The sequence below is a fragment of the Haliotis asinina genome, chromosome 1 (assembly GCF_037392515.1).
Source record: "Haliotis asinina isolate JCU_RB_2024 chromosome 1, JCU_Hal_asi_v2, whole genome shotgun sequence".
Taxonomy (NCBI): Eukaryota; Metazoa; Mollusca; class Gastropoda; order Lepetellida; family Haliotidae; genus Haliotis; species Haliotis asinina.
In genome coordinates, this window is record NC_090280.1 from 26678944 (window position 1) to 26704653 (window position 25710).

The following is a 25710-nucleotide window of genomic DNA, read 5'->3' on the forward strand; positions in this document are numbered from 1 at the left end:
ATGTCTAAATAGTCACCCTGGGGAGCTGGGGTAGTTAAACAGGCACCCGTGCATATTCGCAAAGCCATTTACTGAATCTGATGGCGGCTATTTTTCAACGTTTTTCATTTTACAGTCTTAATAGGGAGTGAGTGTAGTTTTACTCCGCCAGCAATGCTGCAAGTGTTTGTAAATAATGAAGTTTGTACCAGACAATCTAGTGACCAACAGCATGACAGCAGTTGAGATAACAGTTTAGTTACTGAGAACTGTTTGGTAAAGGTGTATGTAGCAGTTCCTCCGGTGCATACCGGTGGGGTATTTGGAGCTTGTCCTCTGGTAATGTCCAGACATTTTTGTGTGTTTTTTTCTGGTTATTTATGTAGTAGGATCGCTGTTGCTATTATCACCAGAGAATTGGTATGCTAATGTATTTGTTGTATCTTCAGTAATTACCAATACAGGTCGGGACATCAAGCAAACCATTTATCCAAGCGACGTCCCCAAAGTAGTAGGTCTCACCTAGAAAATGATACAAATGCAGCTGTTTTATGTTACATTACTCTACAAATTATCTTTCAACATGAAGAAAATGCATCGCAAACTTCTAGACCATATTATGAAAAAAATATGTGTTTGAGAAAGGCTGATTTCTGTTAGAATCAAACGTAAATATCAAAGTGCATTAAAATACGATTTGAAACATTTGTGTGTTAAAGTGAAATTTTGGATGTGGCTTTTCTAATGATTCCTTCAAGATAAAATGGAAGCTTTTCTAACATTGGACATCGAGAACATAGGCATGCGGAACAGTCCTCGACAAATGATTCAAAGTAACGTCAACGAATATTTAGCTACATTACCAGACAAACTAAGCATTCGGTTTTAAATCAAATTTAGAGCTACAGTCAGGCCTCGTATATCCGAACTTCAGATATCCGAATACCTCGGTTTCCGAACATTCTCCACAAAAAAGTGACAATTACCTCGTATATCCGAATGTTCGGTTTCTGTATCCGAATGGTCAATTTTGCTAATGAAACATCAAAATGTGTACAAATTTGCCTCGCTTATCCGAACACCAAAGCTGACATCGGCAAGATGTCGGATGTTTACAGCTTATTAACAGTGATCACTGCTTTTACCTTTGTTGTCGGCGAGATATCAAAACACGAAGTCTGTCATGTCCACCGCTTGCCAGTTCATTTCGTTATATACTTCTGATTTCCCAACACAGTATGTTTATCTCCCAATTATTACCCCAAAATAAAAAGCCCTTCTCCAACAGTTACAACCAACAAGATAAATCCCCCAAACAACCAAACACATAGTCAAGACAACGACTAAACTATGGACAAGACACACTAAATTATACTCACACTTGCCCAAAATAAAGACAACAAGCACCAACCAGCTACAATAACACTTGAAGATATCTCACTACACTGAATACACGACAGTCAACACTAAATGGTCCTTCAAAACTCACTGGACATCAGCACACTGTTAACACTGATAACCATATTAGGTCCACTAAATAACGCTCAAACTTTCCAAACCAAGGCATGCATCTAATTAAATCTGGTCTTCATGACTGTAATTCAAGTGTAGCAATCTAAAAACCACAACCTCTTTTACCCGAACTTCACCAAGTCACAATGAACGTTCACACTGCCCCTTCAGTCGCAGTCGCAGGAGCGCAGCAGCGAATGTTTGTTCGCAGTGTGAGCCAGATTTTGAGAAAATCATACAGACAAACTGTGAAGTTCGAAACTTTTTAAAAATATATGCATCAACTCCTACCTCTTTCAGAGTTCCTCTGCTAGAATATTGTTGCAAAGATTAATCGGTAAGACAATCTGAAAAACGAAAGTGAGTTGTGGTTGGTACGTTCAACTTCCCAGCTTGGACATTTGAGTAGATTAAAGCTAGCCAATGGAGGTAAAAACATTATCGGGCCGAATGATGCATCCATTAAACCTACCCAAGTTTCAAGTGTGAAATATATTTTACTAGAATTTAATACAGCGACACTGCTATGGTGTAAACATTAGGCTTGTTAACAACTGATGAGCGGGATTGCACTAAGAGTTGTGCTGCTAAAACAACATGCGTTAAACAGATTCATCACGTTTGATAGATTGAACAATTTCTTTGATCTAACACAGGTATGGTTGTATTTGCAAATGAAGAAAAAGCTATGTGAAATTATTTATTGCAGATGTTACCACTGGAAACTTCAATATAACATGTGACCAGAACAACATTTGTACATGTGGGAATCAAAACAGCAGCGATGTGTATAGTTGGGTAAGTATCATGTATTGTACACTTTCAACCCTGGACCTTTGTCAGTTGCTTTTGCTTTGAACAGTGCCTTGGAAATATTGTCATGGCATTGATATTTGTTGATTCGATGTTGTCATTTCAAAACACCATAGGGCTTGTAGAGCGACATTCACACGGCGAACTAAAGTTTGACAGCGCACTTCCGTCAGACTTTCGGTGTTGTCAAACTCTTGTCCAGAAACAACCAATCGTAGTCAACGAGTTGTCCGGAATGTAGGGTGGACAGGCATCTGAACTAATGGATAAGGGCGAAACAGTAACTGTAATATGGGGTGACTGGCTGACACGTAACTTGTCTGTAACATATATGTTAGGTGAAGGTTGACAGTTAGTGCTACCGTGAGATGGAGACTGACATTTAGCCTTACCGTGGGGTGAAGACTGACATTTAGCCCTATTTTGGAGTGAAGGTTGACACTTAGCCCTTCTGTAGGGTGGAGGCTGAAGTTAACCTACTGTGGGATGAAGGTCAACATCCGTAACATGAAGCGAAGGTAACCATACCGTAGAGTGAAGTATGAAGTAATGGTCTTGTTCGACGAGTGGCGCGTTATCCCGAATTATATTCCACTCGTTCATGAGAGCGTCTGCAAGTTCTTGTCGGTTCGCTTAAGGTCAGGTGATCCCACTAGTGCTTTATGTCCGTGATCGTGCTGGCCATGGAAGAACTTGGATATTGTGGGCGTTCAAGAGACTCTGGAGACTTCGCGCTTTGTGGCACTTGGCGTTGTCGTGCTGTAGAAGTGTTCCCTGGTCTTGCTGGCTAAGAAATGGTTTTGCCACAGGTTAAAGAATATCATCTCTGTACCTCAGAGCGTTCATGTTTCCACGTATCACGACCAATTGTGTACGTTGATTCCCACACATTCCTCCCCACACTATCACACCGCCTCCTCCATAAGGATGCTCTAGCTTCTTGGGCGCAGTTTGGCGCTAGTCATTTCCCATGCGACAATGTACTCGCACCCCACCATCATTATGGAACGAGGTGAATTTGTTTTGTTTGTAAATACCACTCCCTGCCAAGTTCTTACCCGCCCGCGACGTAAATCCTTGCCCACTGTAACCTACGAAAAGGCACGCACTGTTCCTGGGTCAATCCCATTCCACCTGCCGCACGTAGACGTCGTAACACGGTACGTCGACTGATGACATGTCCTGGAGTTGTTACCGTCGTTTCTGTTGCCGTGATGACCAGGTTGCGCAGATGAAGAGAACACAGATGTGAGGTAGTCACACAAGGTCTGTCTGGTCGTAGCCTGTCTTGGGTGCTGCCAGTCTGTCTGTAACACTGGAATACCCTGATGATGGTACCATGCGTACAGTTCAGCCCTTGCAATAAGGCTAATCTTGGAACCCATCTGCCTCATACCTACGGCCTTATCTCTTTCTTTCACTGTCAGTCGTGGCATAATTTCGGTAGTTTTCTGTCATCTGAGATGTATGGCCACCGATTCGGTGTCTTTTTATACCAGTTCTCGACAAGCATTTTCCTTGTTTGGGCGCAAGGTTAGTCGGTGTGGGAGCGAACTGTTTCGGCTTAAAAGGATTTTACAAACTTGAACAGCTTTGACATTTAAAATAAAACATATTCACTTTCTTTTGCCCATGAGTCTATATACTATTTATACTAATAATAAACCGCTAAGCACCACACAGTATATTTTGCCAATATAGCTTGTCTGAAAGGAGATCTTTCAAAACAAATTTGGTTTATTACTTTTCAGTTTAAAAAGCAAAACCATTACTGAAATTATCTTTTATTTAAATGGGATGGAAAATGGGCACCTTGTTTCCTCAAACAAATTATAGTATTCCCAGAAATTATTGAGAATCATGTTGCGTCATGTAACTCATTACGTTTATTAACTTCTGGCGTTTTACTTACATAAACATGTTAAAACATCATCCTTTTACAGTCTCAGTCTTGTTTTAGTACTTTGTTAGACCTCCTTGCTCAGCAATGCATGCCTGAATACGCCTAGGCACATTTCCCATCAAAGTTTGTAGGTAATCGTGTGACAGGGTATCCCAATATTGGGCCACCTCTGCCTTCATATCTTCAATATTTCTCAGTCCCTTTTGGTTTATTCTGTCCTTCATGACTCCCCCCCACATTCTCAATTGGGTTTAGGTCTGGGCTGTAACTGGGCCAGTCTAAAACTGTTCAATTTTCGCCCGACAACCACTGTTTTGTGTAGCGCGCAGTGTGTTTTGGGTCATTATCATGCTGGAAAATCCAATCATCTTCATACAATGTTTGTGCTGTCGGAAGAAGGTGACCATTTAGAATGTCAACGTATCTTTCTTTTGTCAAGTTTCCCGTGAAAACACACAATGGCGTCACTCCGCGAGCCGATATGCCACCCCACATGTGAAACTTCGGGCTATGTTTTGGTCGCTGGTAGATAGGTTTGACAGTATCTTTGGTCCAAATTTTCACACAATTAGGGAAAAGCCAAACAGAACTTTCATCCGAAAAGAAAACATTATCCCAATCTTGATTTTCATGAGCCCGACACCAGTTTAAACGTTTTTCCTTTTGTGCATCTTTCATCAACGGCGAGGGAATTCCACGTTTTTTTACCCAATTAAGTCTCTGTAATTCCTGCCTAACTGTTTCATTGCATACCTGAGGACTTCCTCTGCTAATCATTTCATTTCTGATGTTCAATTCAATTTTTCAATTCAACACTTTTCAATTTGCCCCTACTCACAATCTGCCCAAGTCTTCGGCGATCCACAACACTGAATTTCCTAGGCCGACCTGCCCCTGCTTTGTGCTCTATCCCGGTTCCTGTTTGAATATTCTTCAAAGTTCTGTATACTGTAGACAGAGGAATACCATGTCTACAAGCTAGCACTTTAGCATCAGCCTCACCCCTTTCAAAATCATCTAGAATGAGCTTTCTTTTCTCTCTTGCTGTAAATTCTGCCATGTCAACACAGGAAGCCGTCTGCTCAGACAAGGGAGATAACTCTTGACGTAATGAGCTGCCTTCTAAGCCTTCAAGAGTTGTCTCCCTTATTTAGTGTGCTTAGTGCATAGTGAAAGCCCCTTTTCCAATCTTAGCATCATTAGAGAAAAAAAACAAAGATTTTCTCAGTAATTTCTGGGAACACTGTACCTTCTTTAGAAAAGTTAACCTCGGAAATGACCAGCACTGTTACATGTTCAAATGAGTGAAACCTAAGCTTAAATCGTGATGTAAAAGATTGATAGGAATATGTATTGTATTATATACATTTTTAATAAAATTTTCTTTAATTAGAAGGTGTAGCTACTCTGTTGATTTAAGACAGCTAAATGTAATATAGCGTTAGCGTGAGGTTTTTAAATTGAACATTTAGTGATCTTAAATCAACCATAAAGGACCTCAACACTGAAAACAGTAGCTTTGCTTCATTCTAACAGGAGAGATAAGCAATTTGAAACCGCACTCTTTGCAGCGGAAAAACACAAGGCGTGAAGTGGCATTTTGCCTGGAACTTGCTTGGAATCGTCCAGTTGAGTGACATGTTGTGTAATGAACAAAATAAGCCAGTTTGCAACAACAACACAATTTGCTTTATTTCAGGAACCAGTATGTAACAAGTAGCATAAATATATCACACGCTTTGTGTGGACACGAAAACCCACTTAGACATACTATTGGGTACAAGCTAATATGTAGCCGTACTGTGGGGTGTGGTAAACGTTGATATTTAGCCAATCTGCGGGGTCAAAGGTTGATAGTTAACAGTTCTGTGGGGTAAAAGTTAACATTTCATCGTACTGCGGGCTGATGAGAGCACAGTTAAGAATTATGCGGGGTAAAAGTAAATATTTAGCCGTACTGCGGGGTGAAGAGAGTACAGTTAGCAGTTATGTGGGGTAAAGGTTAATATTTAGCCGTACTGCGGGGTGAAGAGCGTACAGGTAGCAGTTGTGTGGGGTAAAGGTTAATATTTAGCCGTACTGCGGGGTGAAGAGCGTACAGGTAACATTTCTTTGGGGTACAAGTAAATATGTAGCCGTACTGCGGGTTGAAGAGAGTACAGTTTGCAGTTATGTGGGGTACAAGTTAGCATTTATCCGTACTGCGGGGAGAAGAGAGTACAGGTAACAGTTATGCGGGGTAAAAGTTAATATTTAACCGTACTGCGGGGTGAAGAGAGTACAGGTAACAGTTATGCGGGGTAAAAGTTAATATTTAGCCGTACTGCGGGGTGAAGAGAGTACAGAGAGAATATTTCCTTTCACCCAAAATACATCTTTTTTCCATGTTTTGGAGGTTGTGAATAGATGAAAGCATGTTCATAAGTATCATGGCACAAATTTCAACTCATTTTGACTTAATTCCGTTAATTTAGAGCTATTTAACAAAATCTTACCCAACATTTTGGCCCATGGGCGAGAATATGTCCTTTTACTCCACATAATCTTTTCCAATGCTTGGAGGATGTGAACGAATGAAAGTACATTTATGAGTATCATGACAGAAATTTCAACTCATTTTGGCTTAATTCCGCTAACGGAGAGCGATTTTTGCTTTCACACAAAATACATATTTAGCCCTGCTGCGGGGTGAAGAGAGTACAGGTAACAGTTCTGTGTTGTAAAAGTTAATATTTAGCCGTACTGCGGGGTGAAGAGAGTACAGGTAGCAGTTCTGTGAGGTAAGAGTTCGTGTTTAGCCGTACTGCGGGGTGAAGGAATGACAGTTAACTGTACAGTGGATCGAAGGATGTGTCACCCCCTGATGACTTGTGAGCATGGTACACGTCCGAGTATTTGAGACTGATTAACTGCTTCATGAGCCCTTGGAATTCTCCACAAGCATTTTTATCAGCCAGTCTCACAGTAATGCATTGGATTTGCTGAGGAAGGTTGTGTTCAACTGTGATCAGTCCTTGATAATGGTTCTTTACCACGTTTTATACTTAAGGCACTATCGTTAACTGGACTCTTGTATCGATTACTGGGATTCTGTCCCTAAATCATATAGATATGTACGTTTTGAATGGCATTCTAGAAGTTGGTGGAATAGAGATGACAAAGCTTTATGGATGATAAGCTTCTTTATATTAACAATAGCGCTGTTAGGGTGTAGCAACAGTTCTTATATCGTAACATCTCGTCTTATGCTGATGCGCTTGAAAACGGTAGTAGGAACTGTACCGAAACGTCGCTATTGTGAATATAAAGATGTTAACCATCCATACAGTTTTGTCATCTCTAGATGTTGACATGTTTTTTATTGTTATGAAACCTTCCAGGTTTTCCATGATGGAGTGGGCAGAAACGAGACATTACCCACGAACCGATCGGAATTGAACGTGACTGGCATAGCAAAGAACGGATCGTTTCACTGTGTGCGCCATTCCGATTGTCAAAGGTCTCGATGCTTCAGTTTCACGTCGGGTGAGTCCTCAGAATTCGTAAGGAATCACTTTTGGTGTTCATATTTTGGCCAAACAACGATATTAAACTTCATTGTCTCTAAATGCTCAAGTACCTATTTAAATACTATGCCTTGAGTTTGGCCTTGGGTGTAAAAAGAGATGGAGAATGTTTTGATTTGATCCAAAGATGGTTGCACAGGAAATGAGCAGTGTGAGAAGATCGATATCCTCGAAGGCGGCATGTTTAGCAGATCGAAGCATCGTATAAATAGATCTACGACTGCTAACTATGTTGTACGTCTGCACAAGACTTACTGAACAGATTGGGGCCATTCCTTGACATGATATATACCCATAGACGAGCACCTCAAACAGAACATTGCGGCAACAATGTAATAACCTCGGGATGAAAGTGACATGTTTTTTTTGCGTCCACGGATTTATGTCCTGCAGTGGCATTTTGTACTAAATGCAGTTTGTGTGCGTGTTGACGTTAATCACTACAATATTACCATACTGTGACGGGTAAGTGAACCCATCAAGTGTGTTTCTTACCAGTACATAGGTTTTGCTCGGTTAAGTATGTTACTTTTCCGTTTTTTATGATGTAAAAAGGTAGAAAACTTCAGTAGAAATAGAGAAGAGTTTTGTGGTGGCAAGTAACATACACGTGGAGTAAAAGGAGAATGTTTCACTACCCAAAACGTTCCGCACGAATCCCCAAACAATCAGGTCGCAACCGTTCATCCGACTTTCTCCACACATAAACTTATCTGTCCTTCCCGATCTGGACTTGTGTCACATCACTAAAAATAACATTTTCTCACTGATGTCTTCTCCAGTGCAATTTTGTCCGACAAAATCGGCGTCTCTTCTCTCTATTAACACGAGAAATGGTGATTTTTTTGCTTACCACACGTATGCGGTACCCCTCAGTGAATAGTCTTCTTCTGACTGTGCGAGAAGACACTGTCGTTTGTACCTGATTGTTGACTTGTGCTGTCAAATCCCCAAGAGTTTGACGGCGATTCCGTTTCACAACACGAAAAAGTCGTCGTTCGATTTGCGAGGCAGCCCACTTCTCGACAAAGATTTCACTGAACCGCGCTCCAAAAACGCTTTGAAGTTTTCTGAATGGTTCTAGGGTTTATACCTGTCAAATCAGCAATTTCGTAGCTTGATTGGCCTAGTTGATCCAACTCAACAATTAGATTTCTTTGATCAGGTGTCAATTCTCGGTTGACAGACGGCATGATAGCAGACGACAAAAATGTAAACAAAGAAAGGGAGGTAATCGCGCATTATGGTGCAACACATATTTTGTGACTTTGTACCCCGAACTGCATTACGATTGGTGGCTTATCAACACGACGAGACGGTTTCAAAGCCAGCCTGCGGCTCAAAACAAGGGCAATGTAACATGATTTGCGAACAGACTTTTGGCCAATGACTGTAGTTATGGTAATATATCAGCCTATAACTGGTCTGAATAGTTCAGTTCATTGCTCAACCTACCTTTCTACGGCAAAATCCAACCAATCTTGAGCTAAGGCTTACAAATCTGGGGAACAATGTATCGTTATATCATAACATGGAAAGAGACTACTCTAAGGTTTGCAACTTTGTCCTAGGAGTTGGTTACCGCTCTTCTAATAGGCGAGTTGGATTGCGCATCATCGAATCCCAATGGCATAGATCGCTGCTCATGCTGTTGATCGCTAGATTGTCTGGTCTAGCCACCACATAGCCTGAATATTGCTGAGTGCGGCGTTAAACGACAAACCACCCACCCACCAACCAGCTACTACTACTTCAGTCAAAGTATTCTTTTGTTTAATGTTAATACTTATATGAGGATAACAGACAATGATGTGCCTACTGCTTTATCGATTTCGTTGCCATGACCAATCACAGTAACAACAAGTTAAGAGCTTGTATTTCTGCTCTTACCTACCTTCATCATGCACTCTTCATTGCCCACTCGCCTTTCGAAAGTGTTCTGGAAATGATGTTTCTGATCATTTGTTCAATCTTCTTTGCTGCCATTTCACGCATCAGTTTTCATATCTTGTTGTAACCCTTACATGGGAAACCAGAAACCCCCTGTGTTATATTTTCACTCCATTAATATTTTATACCATGTTTTCTACTTCAAAAAACCAAGAAAGGAGACATAACTGTGCATGCATTTGATTCCTGGTGAATTTTACCAACGATGACAAAGGATGTGAGTTCAGGTGAGATAGTATTTAGAACACCTTTGACTGGTTTCTCCTGTTTTCTCACATGTAACATCATCATTGTGTACTCTATGAGTCACATTTCATGAATCACCTTTTTGTGTACAGTAATATTGTTTCATGCCTTTCGAACCTTCATATTTCCCATCTCATCCATTATATAATTTCCTTTTTTTGGATATTTTTCCTAATTCATACTATAACCTTTCTTTTCTCCATTCCAGATGAAGATCCTGAAGTAGTTATTGACAAAGGTAATGAAGCAGTGGGTAATATTCAACCCAGCTGTGATTGGGTATCTCATTAACACGAGAGAGCCACAATAAACCTGGTGCGCTTAGTGGCAGCAAGAGTTGTAAACTCCCCAAGGCGTTGAGATTTAAAATACGATGTGACGTTGAGATTGACATCCAATGATCGAGGGAGAAAACAGCAACGCCTTGAGCATGCACTAGTTGCATGTGCGCCATCTTATTATAACTGGCGTAATTACAAGTTAACATATGTGGGTTTTGGGTTTCAAATCAGAACATGTTGCATTATTTCTGAATCGTCCTGTTTTTACATTCCTATTGTAAAAATACAAACACCCATAATCGTGAATGTCTGTCACTGACGTTTTACAGTTAATATGTTTTATCAATAGATGATTCAGTGTTGAGAGCTTCCGATGAGAACTCAACGTAATTTTGGCATTAAACTGAGACTACTCATTTGACATTTATCAAGAAAAGTCATTAAAACCTGCATCTGCGTGAATATTAATAGTTGAAAACGAAAAGGATAGCCAGGAATTAAACTAGGTGTCGAACAAAACAAACAACAAAGAAACTACAAAACATGAATATTTGAAATAGTAATACAAAACTATTACAGTGCAAAGGTGCCACTATGGCTGTTAGGAAATAGTTTGAAAGCAGAAATTCAAATGCAGTTTAATACAAGAGTAGTGAATAAAGCAAGACTTAGTCTGGGAAGAATATCCAATCACGGTCCAGGCTGATCATAAGAAATGCTGGTCATGTGCCGAGATATAATGTATATAGCATATTCTAACAGTTTCCAGATTAGACTTAATCTGTTGCAAATCTAAATACACATCACTGCCCCTTACTGACTGCATGTACAATCTATAACATTATAAACATTGTTGTCCAGCGTATAGCACTGCTAATTCACATAACCGACATGGATTAATGAATAATAATTGCATCAGCAATATGACTGATATTCGTCGTGAGCAAAAGATGGAGAGAGATGGAGATTCCGTTTATCATCCAGAAAGTATACACCCATTGCCACACAAATACCTCATCACCCTGTACCATTACTTGATGTTATGAATGGACTTGACCTAAGTTGGGGTTTCCGCAATGGAAGTATCGTCAAGTGCAGAAGTATTTTCTTTAGTATTAATTGTAATAAATGTTATAATGTGATACGTGTGTGATACTTTGCATTTTCGAATGATTTCAAACTGTTTTCTTTCTGCAGAAAGCTCGATCAGTATACCAGCCGCAATCGGAATTCCATGTGCACTGGTCGTCATAGCAATACTAATAATAGCCCTCTGCAAGAGAAGACAACAGATGAAATGTTCCAAGCAGTACGTATGGGTGTTTTTCAGAAGAGCTACTTATGATTCAGGAAGTAAATGACAAAATGTCAACGTTAGAAGCAAATTGTTAAAAGATGGGTTATGATGCCTGATCTTTTCCTAGTAGAGAAAGTAAGGACATGACCAGGACACTAGGTATAAAGTTCAGTTGTTCAAATTCGCTGCAAGAAAGCTGTCATTGAGCAATGGCAGTACCACATCTTTCAAACGAATGCTTGACCCGTCATGCGATAATGCTCATTAACTGGCAGAGTCATCTCAAATGTTCATTGTGTAGTTACACAATCCTGTCGCCTCGTTTGTTTGTACTCGTGCAATTCGCCACGAACACAGTCTGTTTCCGGATATATTATACATAGTTCTGTCTTTTTAACACACTGATTTATTTCTTGATATTTCTAGATACGTAATTCACCACACCTTTACGAATATACCCAATGTATAAATTTAAATATATATGTAATGTCGTTCATAATACACTCTTACTTCACCGGTTAAAATATAGAAATGTTATTCAAAGTATTGGGGATACGTGTGACCATTCTGTGTTCACTAACACTAACTTTAATCACTCAAAGACTATTGATAATACATTGTTTTGTTACAGACCTCCGACGAAAACCTCTCAGGATGAGAACGATGAGAATGAATCTAATCTCTTATGATTGTATATTTCATACAAAGTGTGAAACAATTTTGACATTATTGGTTGGTCAGGGGTCCTTCCACTGGATACAATATACACGACTACTGCCACACATGAAGTGCGTCATGACATTTTACCATTACTTGTGGTTTTGAATTGACATTCACTCTTTCTCTGTAAGCCGTGAATTAATATGAATTACAAGATCATTGCTGGATGTGACAACAGACAACAAACGAACACAAACTGCTTAATAGAGATTGTGTGGTTTATTGGTGCTACCGGTAGAGAAGGATGCTTACTCTTAAGGCAAGAGAGTTTTATCAATTCACGTATACAATGTCTTTTTCTCTTAGCAGCAAACTGATTTTAGCGTTGCCATAAAAACTTGTGTCAGTCAGGGAAACGCTCAGAGCAATGGGCGTGCCATTTGTGAATCTAGTCAAATTTGCGCGTATTACAGTATGCACAACGTTATAGGGACTCTCAATATTTATGCATCCGTGTGCCCAATGAATCCTAAACAACGCTGACCCGGCAAGCGATCACCCAGGACGTACGTGTTAAAACTGCGCGACATTCCAGTAGTTCTCACTGCTTTGCCCCGCTCTCCTCAAGTAATGTTGACTGCTTTGCCGCAGTATATTGAAGGAATGGTCAATCCTTTCCTGCTTTGCCCTGCTCTGTTCCAGTCATGTTTCCCCCTCTGTATTTAAGTAATACTACTTTGCTCTGGTATATTTAGGAGATAAACATCATGTGTTGGCCAATTTCCGCGTGTTATTGAGTATTTGAAGCACGGGAATGCATTTGGAACCGACGGCGTCAGTCGGAAGTTTCAAATGGAACATTCCCGTGCTTCAAATACTCAATAACACCCGGATATTGTCCAACACATGATGTTTATCGACATTGTAAACACAAAAGTAAACCAAAGGGTTTTACTGTCTGCACTCGTGAAACCGAAACTGTCTCAATATATGAACAGACACGGTGGTGTTCGCAATATGGCCTTTATTTATACTCATGTAGAAAAAACCCTGAAACAAATAAAACATCCTTTAAGTACAACGTAAGTATATGCTGATAGATAATATCAGTCATTAATACAATCTGTGTATATATATAACCATTTACAGAATATCATCATTGCTGAGCCATTTCATACACATTGCCTCAATACTTAATTGATAGCAGATTCCATATACTAGTATACTTTAATTCATACATAGAACACAAATATCTATGTACACATCACATCACATGGAGAAACAAACTAATATCGTACATTGAATATATCAAGTAATCATTACATAATGCGTTAAATACACTGAACCCACCAAGTATGTGGACCTGGGTCTGTTGACTGAAAGACACTACAGCTGCACGAGCAATACAGCTACATCTGCACAAATAAATGAAACATATATACACACTGTGCAGACTAATCGAATGGCAGCAACAACAATGCAAACAAGTACGTTTAGGAATTGTTGATCAATGGGAAACACTTAAAATATATTTATTGGTAAAACCCTGCTTCATTCTTACATGCATTCGTTCATTTACACATTATACATTCGTACATTTACACATAACGTACACATTCACTCATCACGCATTTACACATCGTACATGAATATGTACAACCATAAAATGTATTGAAAGAGACTAACCTCTGGAAGTGATCCCGACAGCTTTGTGACCAGTAGAAATGTTAAAACTCAACTGCTAATAGACAACAAACTTTAAACAGGGGACAGCTAGTAAGCTGACAAAGTTTATGACAAAGGGACGCTAAGTGGCGCGCTTGGGCTGGCTATTGTGTGGCAGTGCTCAGTGTAATTGTAAGCTGAGAGAAAGGGGTTAGAGAAACTGGAGCGTGAAGTATATAGTGTTTAAAAATATGCTAAACTGAATATCTAATTCAGTTAAAACTAAAGAATAAAAACGCAGAATATTTACAAATATTTCATCCTGTCACATACTTCCCTCCCTTGAATAATGACGTCCTCGTCATTCCGGTTCTTCATCAACAAGGGAAAGCAATGCCTTGGAGATACTGGTGCTGATGTGCCCCAGAATGCCTGTCGCTGCCAGCTGTTCCAATCGTCGACTCTTCTGTTGCCAATCCGGGTCAGAAGTCTGGCACATTACGTAATCTCCCGAGGTCTGCCAAGCAGGCTTCCTGGTTAGTCTGCCAGTTCTTCTCGGTGCAGGTATCGGTTGAGGATGAGTATCGGGAGGTGCAGGATGGGGTAGATCATCTCTGACTGAGTCTTCTGGCTCCACTTCCGTGTTCTGTGATGGTTGCTCCTTTGCAGGATCTACTTCTGAGCTGTTTTCGTCATCAGATACGTGGTCGTCACCACCAGAAGCATCACCTGCTACTTCAAGAGACTGTAGATCGTCACCTGTTGTCTCTGAAGTAGCCACACTCTCTTCCACAGTGTCCTCACTGATGATAGTAACATCCTCAGCAACTGTGGGAAAAAAGAATGGAGCATCATACTCAGACTCTTTATCCTCATGATTGTCATCTTCTACAGTCTTGTTCAGTGTCTTTCTTGGTCTAGGAGTTGGCTTCGTGGCTCTTGGTATGCTGTTGTTCTCCGTGATCACTGGTACTGATCCAATGGGCAGGAGGTGGTTTCTATGCAGCGTCCTCTTCCTCCCCTCACCAGATTCTCTTTGCACAACAAACACAGGGATATCCTGGTTTGGCTGCAAGAGAACAACATAAGGATCTTCCTCCCATCGATCAGCCAACTTGTGTTTACCATCAAAGGCTAATGTCTTTACCAGAACTCGATCACCTGTTTGGACTGTGGCTCCTCTCGTCTTCAAGTCATAGCTGGCCTTCTGCTTGTCTTGGGCTCTCCTTGATGCCTTGGATGCCAGAGTGTATGCTTCCTGAAGCTTCTTCTTAAGAGACTCTGAATAAGCTGTAAGAGACTGGTGACTCTTGTTGGTCTCTATCCCAAACGCAAGGTCTATAGGAAGACGAGGTTCACGACCAAACATAAGGAAGAATGGAGACTGATTTGTTGACTCATGCCGGATGCTGTTATAGGCGTGGACAAGCGGAGCTACATAGGTCTTCCAGTCTGCTTTCTTGTCTGGTTGGAGAGTTCCCAACATGTTAAGCAGAGTCCGGTTGAAGCGTTCAACCATACCGTTACCCATGGGATGATAAGATGTAGTTCGGCTTTTCTCCATTCCCAAGAGATTGCACAATTCCTTCATAAGTTGGCTCTCAAAGTTTGCTCCTTGATCACTATGGATACGCTTTGGGATCCCATAATGCATTATGTAGTTCTTAAACAAGGCTTCTGCTGTAGTTTTGGCAGTTTGATTCCTAGTTGGGATAGCTTGTGCATATCTCGTAAAGTGGTCTGTGATAACGAGAATATTCTGGTGGCCTCCCTTTGACGGTTCCAAAGTTAAAAAGTCAAGACAGACAAGCTCTAAAGGTTGGGTGGTGGTGATGTTGACTAGAGGAGCACGTGCATTGGTGGGAGACTTCCTTCTTAAACATCTGTCACATCTCCGGATCCAGTCTTCTACGTCTTTGGCCATGCCTGGCCAGAAGAAACGATCTCTGACAAGCGACAGGGTTCTCTCTCTTCCAGGGTGTCCTACATCATTATGAAGTCCTCTGAGCACATTTTCAACCATGGCTGATGGTAAAACACGCTGTTGTCGTTCTTGGCCGTTGACGTTAGTTTTCCTGCAAAGGATTCCATTTTGGAGAACTAGACTGTCAAAGTTCCTGTAGATAACAGTATTGGCTTGACAAGGGGGATAATCTTGTCGCTTTGGCTTTCTGTTAATCCTTATCAAGTTAATCCATGGCCTAAGAACGTCGTCTGCAGCCTGGGCCTTTCTCCAGTCTCTGTCTGTCATCACTTCAAGGTCCTTTCCGGGATGATCTTCTAGGCTTGATAGATCTGGCGTTGCTAAAAAGCAAAGACTGTGCACCAAAGGATGGTCCTGTGAAACGTTACACACAGCCTGTATTGATTCCGATGTTATCTGTTGTCTTTCAGCTTCTATTCCTGGTAGCCTGGAAAGACCATCAGCATCTGCATTATTGAGTCCTGGTCTGTAGACGATATCAAAGTTGTATGCTGATAAGGCTGCCAGCCAGCGATGACCTGTAGCATCCAACTTTGCAGAAGTAAGCACATAGGTCAGAGGGTTATTATCAGTATAAACACGGAAGGTGTTACCATACAGATAATCCTTGAACTTTTCCGTCACTGCCCATTTCAAAGCTAGAAACTCTAAACGGTGTGCTGAATAGTTGCTCTCTGCCTTGTTCAACCCACGGCTTGCATAACCGATGACTTTCTTCAATCCATTCTGTTCTTGGTACAAGACAGCCCCCAGTCCATGGCTACTGGCATCAGTGTGAACCTCAAAGGGCTTAGTATAATCTGCATATCCAAGGACTGGTGGTGTTAACAGGCATGTCTTGAGTGTCTTGAAAGCACTATCCTGTTGTGGTCCCCATTGCCATGGCTTGTCTGGTTTGTGGGCTTGACTGGTTTTCCTTCGTGCCTTGGTCTTTGTAGCTGGTATCAAAGCAGATAAAGGTTTGGAAATCTTAGCAAAATCTTTGACAAATTTCCTGTAGTAACCGGCAAACCCAAGAAACTTGCGCACTTCATCAGGGTTCACGGGTGTAGGCCAGTCCTTAATCCTCTGTATCTTGTCAGGATCTGCCTCAATTCCATCTTCAGACACAATGTGACCAAGAAACTTAATCTTCTTCTTAAAGAAAGAACACTTGTCAGCGCTTAGCTTCATTCCCGTCTCTCTGGATCGTTTGAGGACTTGTTCAAGCCGTTCTAGGTGTTCTTCGTATGAGCTGGAGAAGATGATAATATCGTCCATATAGATAAGACATATTCTAAGGTGTAGTCCTTCAAAGCATTCATTCATGACTCGTTGATATGTTGCAGGGCTGTTGCAGAGACCAAATGGCATGCGATTATACTCAAAGAATCCCAAAGGACCTACAGTAAAAGCTGTTCTCTCCTTATGGGTTTCCTCAATTTCTACCTGATGATATCCCGATTTCATGTCCAGTGTGCTGAAATATCTTGATCCTGCTAGTGCATCGAACATCTCCTCTATTCGTGGTAGAGAGTATGAGTCCTTGATGGTCCGACGGTTCAACTGTCTGAAGTCCACACATAGGCGTAGTTTTCCATTCTTTCTCCTGACTAGAACCACATTAGATGACCATGGAGAGTACGAATGTCGGATAACTCCACATGCCAGCAATTGTTGTAGGTGTTCTTTGACTTCTTGATACATTGATGGTGCAATTCTTCTGTGTCTCTCCTTGAAAGGTCGCTCGTCCTCAAGGTCAATCCGGTGCTTAACATTCGGGACATGTCCTAAGTCTGTCTCACCATTGGAAAATACATCCAAATATTGTGAGATAACCTGCTTGCCAATTTCCAACTCTTTGGGTGTCACTGCTGCTTCCCTGAAGTCCATGAGATTCATTACATCTTGGCCTTCACCTTGGCTTTCACTATGGGGAAGATCTTCAACCTTGACGACTTGGAGTTCACACAAAACTGCACGGGGTGGAATGGCCACAGTCCTTGTTGTTACATTAGCAACGTGTACTTGTACCATAATCTTGTCGTCATAATGGTAGTTGATGACAGTTGGTGCTATATCGAGATCAGATGGTATCGTGGATCCAATAGTCGGATGTATCATTGCGCACGTATCCTTATAAACAAGAGGCTTGGTTATATATCCTGAAATAACTCTTTCAGTGTTGGGTAGTATTATCAGTTGTTCAGTCTCAGCGCTTCTAACCTTTCCGAGTGAGTAATCGTTTCTTGCCAGTTCCTTCTCCTGAAGCATCATGTTCCGGAAAGCCATGTACCAGGCTGTATGAATATCTGCCTGTTGGAGAAAACGAGTTCCATACTGTTGTTTGCATGTGTCCATGCAAGAGGACAAGATGTTAGTACCAAGTAACACAGGGACTGTTGAGTTATAGGATGTGTCTGGAACAATTAGTAGGATACATGGAAGTGGGGGTATGGCTCCTGTATCTCTCAATTCAACTTCAATGTGGCCATAATATGGGAGACGTTGTCCATCTGCACAATCAATCTGCAAGAATACATCCAAAGGTTTAATGGGAATATCCAATAGATGTTTTGTATAAAAGCTGTGGGAGACAGTTGACACAGTGGAGCCTGTATCAAAAAGAGCTGTGGCTTTAACTCCATTAATGAAAACTGTCCCCTCATTTGGTTGACCCACCAGCTTGGCAGCTTGCTGATTAGTGATGGGGCGCGTCTTCCTATAACCTATGGCCTGCCCCGTCCCATAGGTTTCTTCCTGTTTAAAGTGCGTCTGTGGTCAAGTATTACACGGCAACCATACTGTAGATGTCCCGGCTGGTTGCATCGGAAACAAATTGGCTCTCCAGTTACGGAATCCTTAGATGGTCGTTGATTCCTGGAGTCCTGGTACCGTGGTGGCAATCCTGGAGATGGTGACCAATACTGTTGAGACTGAGGCTGCTGATGTGCTGATGGTCCTATGGGTCCTGGGTTTCGGTTCATCCAAGGATCAGGGGAAACATACAATGGGTGACTCTGTTGCTTCTTCAGTTCCGCAACTTCACCAGACAACTGTCTGAGCATCCCTTTGATTTCCTTCATTTCAGTGTCCTGTGGGTTTACAGCGGCCATACTAGGAACTGAAATCTTCTTCTTAGCTCCAGCTCCTCTCTGTTGCAAGTCCACTTCAGCTCTCCGCAGTGCTCTGAGGAGGTCATCAAAAGTGCTTCCTTGATCATAGATGTGAGCTGTCTGATCTCTGAGTTCTGGCTTGGACCCTGACCACAACTGTGTACGGAGCATCTCATTCCTGGTTGACTGGGGAAGAGGGCCTTGTGTCTCTGCTTGAATGAGTAAATGCTCTAACCTGCATGCCCATGCCGTAACTTCCTCTGTGGTCTCTTGACGTGAGCTATAAAAATTAGCCAGAAGTGACTGACCCGTATCTACGCTACCAAAAGTAGAATCTAGCTTGGAAATAAGTTGTTTGATGTCAGCCTCAGGACCAAGACACATGGCAACCGTGGCTGCCCTACCACGCAGGGATTGCTGGACTATGTTTGCAACAGTTTGTGATGAAAAAGACTTGTTTTGAATCAAACACTCGACTTGGTACTTCCAAACATCAAAAGATGTTTCGCCCTTCTTGTCACCAGAAAAAGATGGGACTTTTGCCGCCTGAGCTAATGTAACAGGTGCTTGAGCGCCTGAACTATTTGAATTAGACGGAGTACCAGAGTTAGAAGGCAGGGTGGATTCACCATCCTCGACCTTCACCTTGGTCTGAGTGTATGCTCGCATCCACTTCACCAAGTCCTCTGCATTATCAACAGTAGGCCAGGTACCAAGAGCCTGAAAGGATGATATTAGTTTCTCAAACTCTTCGGGTAGAGGTTTACTCATGATGGCGAAAGAAAAAAAAAATGAAGACAAGTGATGTGGGAAAACAACGTTAATGTTGTGTAAATAACCGGAATCGGGATATGCCGATAAAAGCAGGTGGAAATATGAAAATGTACGTGTACACTCAGGATGTACTGAACAACAAGCGCATGATACAAATGAGAGCGTACACCTGGGGTAATGACATCGAAAGATGGGCGAGACACCTGGAATATAATGGCCGAATAACTAAACCATTAACAAGCTGTTAATATTTCACACAAATCAAAGAGACCAAATATAAAGAACAGAGTTGACGGTTGTGCTTGAGTCTATATGCAATGTATATTTACGCGCGCAGGGCATGGAAACAGAAAGGAGGGAACACTATGGCAATGCCTTAAGAATAGACCCAGCAAACAAGACAAATCCCTACTGACACAAGAAGATACACGTAATGCAAGTAAATGAACGATATGGTATAATTTCACTTGCAAAAGACAATAATAATGCCACTACTGACCTTGGAACACAACACCAACCCTACATGATGAAACTTATCTGGTTAAATATTTAGTTGTTTATTTTTGCAAGGTTTTCAACGTGAAGTTTTGTATCTCACATCAATCATACACGCAAACCAACATCATATTCTCAGTCATTGTTCATTCACTCACAGGGCACCACACAGAAAAGGAATATGTAAATTTCTTTCTAGCAAAATACCATAAATGTGAGCGCTCACTGAAAGACACTACAATGTATATGAACCAGTTTATGCTCTGAGGCACGGCAAAATTATCAGCATATTATACCCAAGAAAGTTCAACTAGGGCCCGAATCTACAGTATTTGTACGTACAACATGTAGTGATATCAATTGACAAGGTTTACAACAAGGTAAACAGTATAGTTAAACCCGGGTGGTGTACCTTAAGGCTACATTACTATCAATAGTATGCATAAAGCAAAGTTAGGAAATATGATTGTACAGTCAAAGAACTGAGCACCGGCACGTTCTTTGGTTATGTGACGACTGGCAGTTCACATGAAGCACAGTATAAAGTGTCTTTCTGAATAACACACAAAGATGTCTCTCACGCCTTTAACAGCATCTTAGGTCTCCGAGAGTGACGTCATAACACTTGTAGTGAACGAGGGATGAATACGCAGATGATGGTGTCTTAGTAGGCCATGTTCCTCACTGGGGGCTCCATTGAAACCGAAACTGTCTCAATATATGAACAGACACGGTGGTGTTCGCAATATGGCCTTTATTTATACTCATGTAGAAAAAACCCTGAAACAAATAAAACATCCTTTAAGTACAACGTAAGTATATGCTGATAGATAATATCAGTCATTAATACAATCTGTGTATATATATAACCATTTACAGAATATCATCATTGCTGAGCCATTTCATACACATTGCCTCAATACTTAATTGATAGCAGATTCCATATACTAGTATACTTTAATTCATACATAGAACACAAATATCTATGTACACATCACATCACATGGAGAAACAAACTAATATCGTACATTGAATATATCAAGTAATCATTACATAATGCGTTAAATACACTGAACCCACCAAGTATGTGGACCTGGGTCTGTTGACTGAAAGACACTACAGCTGCACGAGCAATACAGCTACATCTGCACAAATAAATGAAACATATATACACACTGTGCAGACTAATCGAATGGCAGCAACAACAATGCAAACAAGTACGTTTAGGAATTGTTGATCAATGGGAAACACTTAAAATATATTTATTGGTAAAACCCTGCTTCATTCTTACATGCATTCGTTCATTTACACATTATACATTCGTACATTTACACATAACGTACACATTCACTCATCACGCATTTACACATCGTACATGAATATGTACAACCATAAAATGTATTGAAAGAGACTAACCTCTGGAAGTGATCCCGACAGCTTTGTGACCAGTAGAAATGTTAAAACTCAACTGCTAATAGACAACAAACTTTAAACAGGGGGCAGCTAGTAAGCTGACAAAGTTTATGACAAAGGGACGCTAAGTGGCGCGCTTGGGCTGGCTATTGTGTGGCAGTGCTCAGTGTAATTGTAAGCTGAGAGAAAGGGGTTAGAGAAACTGGAGCGTGAAGTATATAGTGTTTAAAAATATGCTAAACTGAATATCTAATTCAGTTAAAACTAAAGAATAAAAACGCAGAATATTTACAAATATTTCATCCTGTCACACTCGTTTACATCGAGTACGGGTACAGCAGTGAAGTGTCATCAACAGGTTCAGCTGGTTCCCATGGTTGCGTCTGGAGTTGCTCATTTGTGACGTCATTCTGACTTTACGTCACAATATGATTTGAATGACGTCACCACTGTTGATGACTCAACAAAACAATTGTTTGCGAGGTCAATACGCAGTGAATAGTCTTGCAGTTTCCGGGAATCTAATACCATTTGATCATGTTTTTCAACCAATCAGATTATAGAACACAGTGACTTTTGGTTTACAATCAAGAATAGTTCACTGCTTTGCCCCGCGACGTTCAAGTTATGTTAACTGCTTTGCTCTGCTACGTTCAAGTAATTTTAACTGCTTTGACTGTTATGTTCAAGGGATGTTCACTGCTTTGTAATGCTTTGTTCAAGTAATACTAAGTGATTCGTGTAAGTTTCACCTTTCGCGCTTTGATCAAGGCTGAACAGAAGAGGAGGAAAATGATAATCGTCATTCAAAGAGATGAGGATGCGTTGTTCGGGATACAGTTGACAGCGACCAGTATGGAACGTTGTTCTACGTTTATGTAAGTCAAAATTAAGGATTCTTTTTATTCCCCCCACTAAACTTTAAAATAAGAACAAAAGAACTGAATAATGGTAAATATTTACATAAATGTTCATTTTTTAATATTACATGATAGAAAGCATTCACCAAAGCCTTGCGAGAAATTAACTTTGATGTCTGGACGAGACTGTTTTATGGAACTACCATTCTTAATGTGGTTGAAATGTATTTATTCCTATCCAGACATGAAAAGGCACCATCGCTTGTGGTAAGCTTTTCAGAGAGTGTCAGAATTATAAAACTGTCATGACACTTGGTAATTGTTTGGAACAAATTTCTCTTCATTGTATCTTCATGTATATTTAAATTTCATTACGTTGTATTTTCAGTTCTACATGGGGAAAATGTTTCATTTCAATAATCATCAATAATCACTAACAACACTCATCTAATAACACTATACATGAGTTTAATACCACTTTTAGGTTCAGTAAGTACGTGGTCCGACCCAACCCCACTGCGGAAATAACCTTTGAAAACATCACAGCCACGTCACATCCAGAACAAGAGTCGAAGTCCGTACCGAAGGGTAATTCAGTCTGTAGAAAATGACGATACTTAGTAAACTTTATATAAAACACCAAAATTCCCCTCAACAGAAACAATGCTGATCGAATTCACTGGAGATATAAATACAAATAATTATCAGTCACGAGGTCTGTGCTGGAATTACTGATTTTTGACAGTCTGCTGGCATAGAGCTTTCATATTGCTGAGTGGGCAACTTTTCAAGGACGTTTATATGTTGCTGGCCAGTTCTCTTTTTCTACGAAGACAGAGAACTGGTATCCTAGAATTGTAAGTAGAACGCAGTACTCTTCTCTGAATAGGCTCTGTTAGATATTGCTCAGAATATACAAGTGAAAAACGTTAAGTCCACCTCAACTGTATTCAAATGTATTTTTATCTCATTCTGATAATAAATTCACTGTGGCCAAAGGAAAATCAACTTCATGTTGACTGATCTCATGTTTGTTCTTTGTTCCAATGTCCTTTTTCAGTAATCACTGTGCTAAAATGTATTATAGCTGAAGGAAAAGGATAATTGAGTGTGTTTCCATTTGTATGAATTAATGAAGATAATTCTGCAAAGGTTAATGCACCTTAATTAGCTCCAATTTACACTACGTTTCAGGGTTATACATTACTCTTTCCCTTAAATGACTGTTTGTCGCGGCGCGGAACGTCCCAAGTATCAGGTGATTTTGTGTTTGTTACACTCTTCCTACTGTATTGTAGGAATCCAGTCGGCCTTCAACATGACTGCCGGAACCTCTGTGGCATATAGTACAGCATGCCAAGAAAAGTCTCCCACTTAAGATAGGGATCCTTAAACAAATATTTACATGATTTGTCTTAAATTTAACTAAATACATGATCTGCAATGTAAATAGTACTTCATCCTGGTTACGGAAAATTGGTAAAACCAGTTTTAAAGTCAACAATGGAAGAACACTCAGAAGCTGAACTAACGACTAACTATAATGACCCTGATAACTGTTGAATCAAACTTACAATCGCAGTCATTTTATGAGCGCTTCTAGCTCCATTCAGTGGACAATGATGCCACGACATCTAGACAGATTGTACGTATATTGTATGTATATTGTATGTGTATTGATATTACTGATAACACACTAAAATTGTTGATTACAATGGATAATAAATCAAAGTTATCTAAGCTAGTTAAAGAGGACTAGGAAATACATATAAAAGTACACTCAGTACACAATAATCATATTGATGAGTTTACTTGCAATACTATGAGAAATGAATTGGGCTTTACAATCTCTGATTGCACCTTTTAAATCGAATTCAAAAGGTGTGGCCATTCTTTCTAACAACGATATTGATCTCAAAATACACAGGACCTTCATAGAAAATGGCGATTATATATAGTGGAAAAAACTAAAAAAAACAGACTTGATTTCTTTATTGTATTGGAAGATATATTGATATGTCTTTTGATTCAGATATTTTACAAGGCTATAATATCTGTGATCACTCAACCTTTTAAGCCAGGGACGACGACATGAGTATTGGAAGTTTAACTTTTCCTTGTAGATAAATACAGAATATTGAATCTTAGTCATAAATATGGTAAATGAAACTGTTCATTACTACTCAACATAGAGAAAACACTGATGACTTTAAAAAAACCCTCAAAACCAAATCCTTTGGTATGAAGAAGGAGAAAAACCTTCATAATATTCCTGCCATGAGGAAAATAGATATTTCTTGAAAAAACGGAAATGAATCAGTTACTGACATTGAATCGATACTGAATGAAGATAAATATTTCATGGAAATCTCTACGCTTCTCATAATAATAAAAGGAGGAAGGATGTTAAAACTCCAAAAGACCAATTTCTCCAAAGAGAAATCAGTGTGGATGAAATTAGAAATGATGTTTACGGGATGAAAAATAATAAAGACTTGGTGGATTTCCCATTGATTAAGAATGAAAAATATCGATCTAGAGATTTATTAAAGGTTAATCATCAAAAAATGATTTGTCTTTGAATTTGAAAAGAGACCAAGTCAAGTCAAGTCAAAGATGTTTATTGCATTTCAGGTCTCCGTCCCATGATGGACAAACAAATACAAAATGAATTTCGTTTTCAATAGATAAGTTACACAATGGGCAAATTTTATATAAATGTCGAGGGGCATACGACTTCCTTCGTTTTTCATTAAGTTTGATAACTATTTCTAAGTCGTATTAATGGATGTCTCAACGTTTTGGTTTTTTGAGAGTGCTAGGTACATTCCGGGTTGGAATATGGTTTTAAACATGCCATAGGAATCATATCGTTGTCTAAAACTGAATGCCATTCTTGATTAAACATATAAATAGCTGTTTCTCGAAATTGGTTCAAACAAAGATTCGCATTGTCAGCTGACTGATTCAGCCACAAAAAACATAACCTTGAGAAAGAAGTAGATTTCTTACATGAGATGCCACTGTATGAACGAGCATATTGTAAGCATTTTTACGTAGTTTGTGTTCATGCATACATATATATATTTCAACCAGTACTTTATGCATCTAATACAAGAATTGATATACAAGGGGTATCTCTCACATTCTCCATATACTATACATGTTGGTGTTGACTGTCCCACAGCAAGGTAACCTTTTACTCGCAATTAGATAT

At 40.1% G+C, this 25710-nt stretch overlaps 1 protein-coding gene across 1 annotated transcript in view; it reads left to right on the forward strand.

Moving 5' to 3' along the window:
- Positions 1-25710, forward strand: part of LOC137289425 (uncharacterized) — a 61804-nt gene that overhangs the window by 16737 nt on the left and 19357 nt on the right. Inside the window, exons 5-6 of the mRNA XM_067820857.1 lie at positions 2201-2289; positions 7588-7732. Of these exons, the coding sequence (XP_067676958.1) occupies positions 2201-2289; positions 7588-7732 (234 nt within the window). The remainder of the gene's footprint in view (positions 1-2200; positions 2290-7587; positions 7733-25710) is intronic.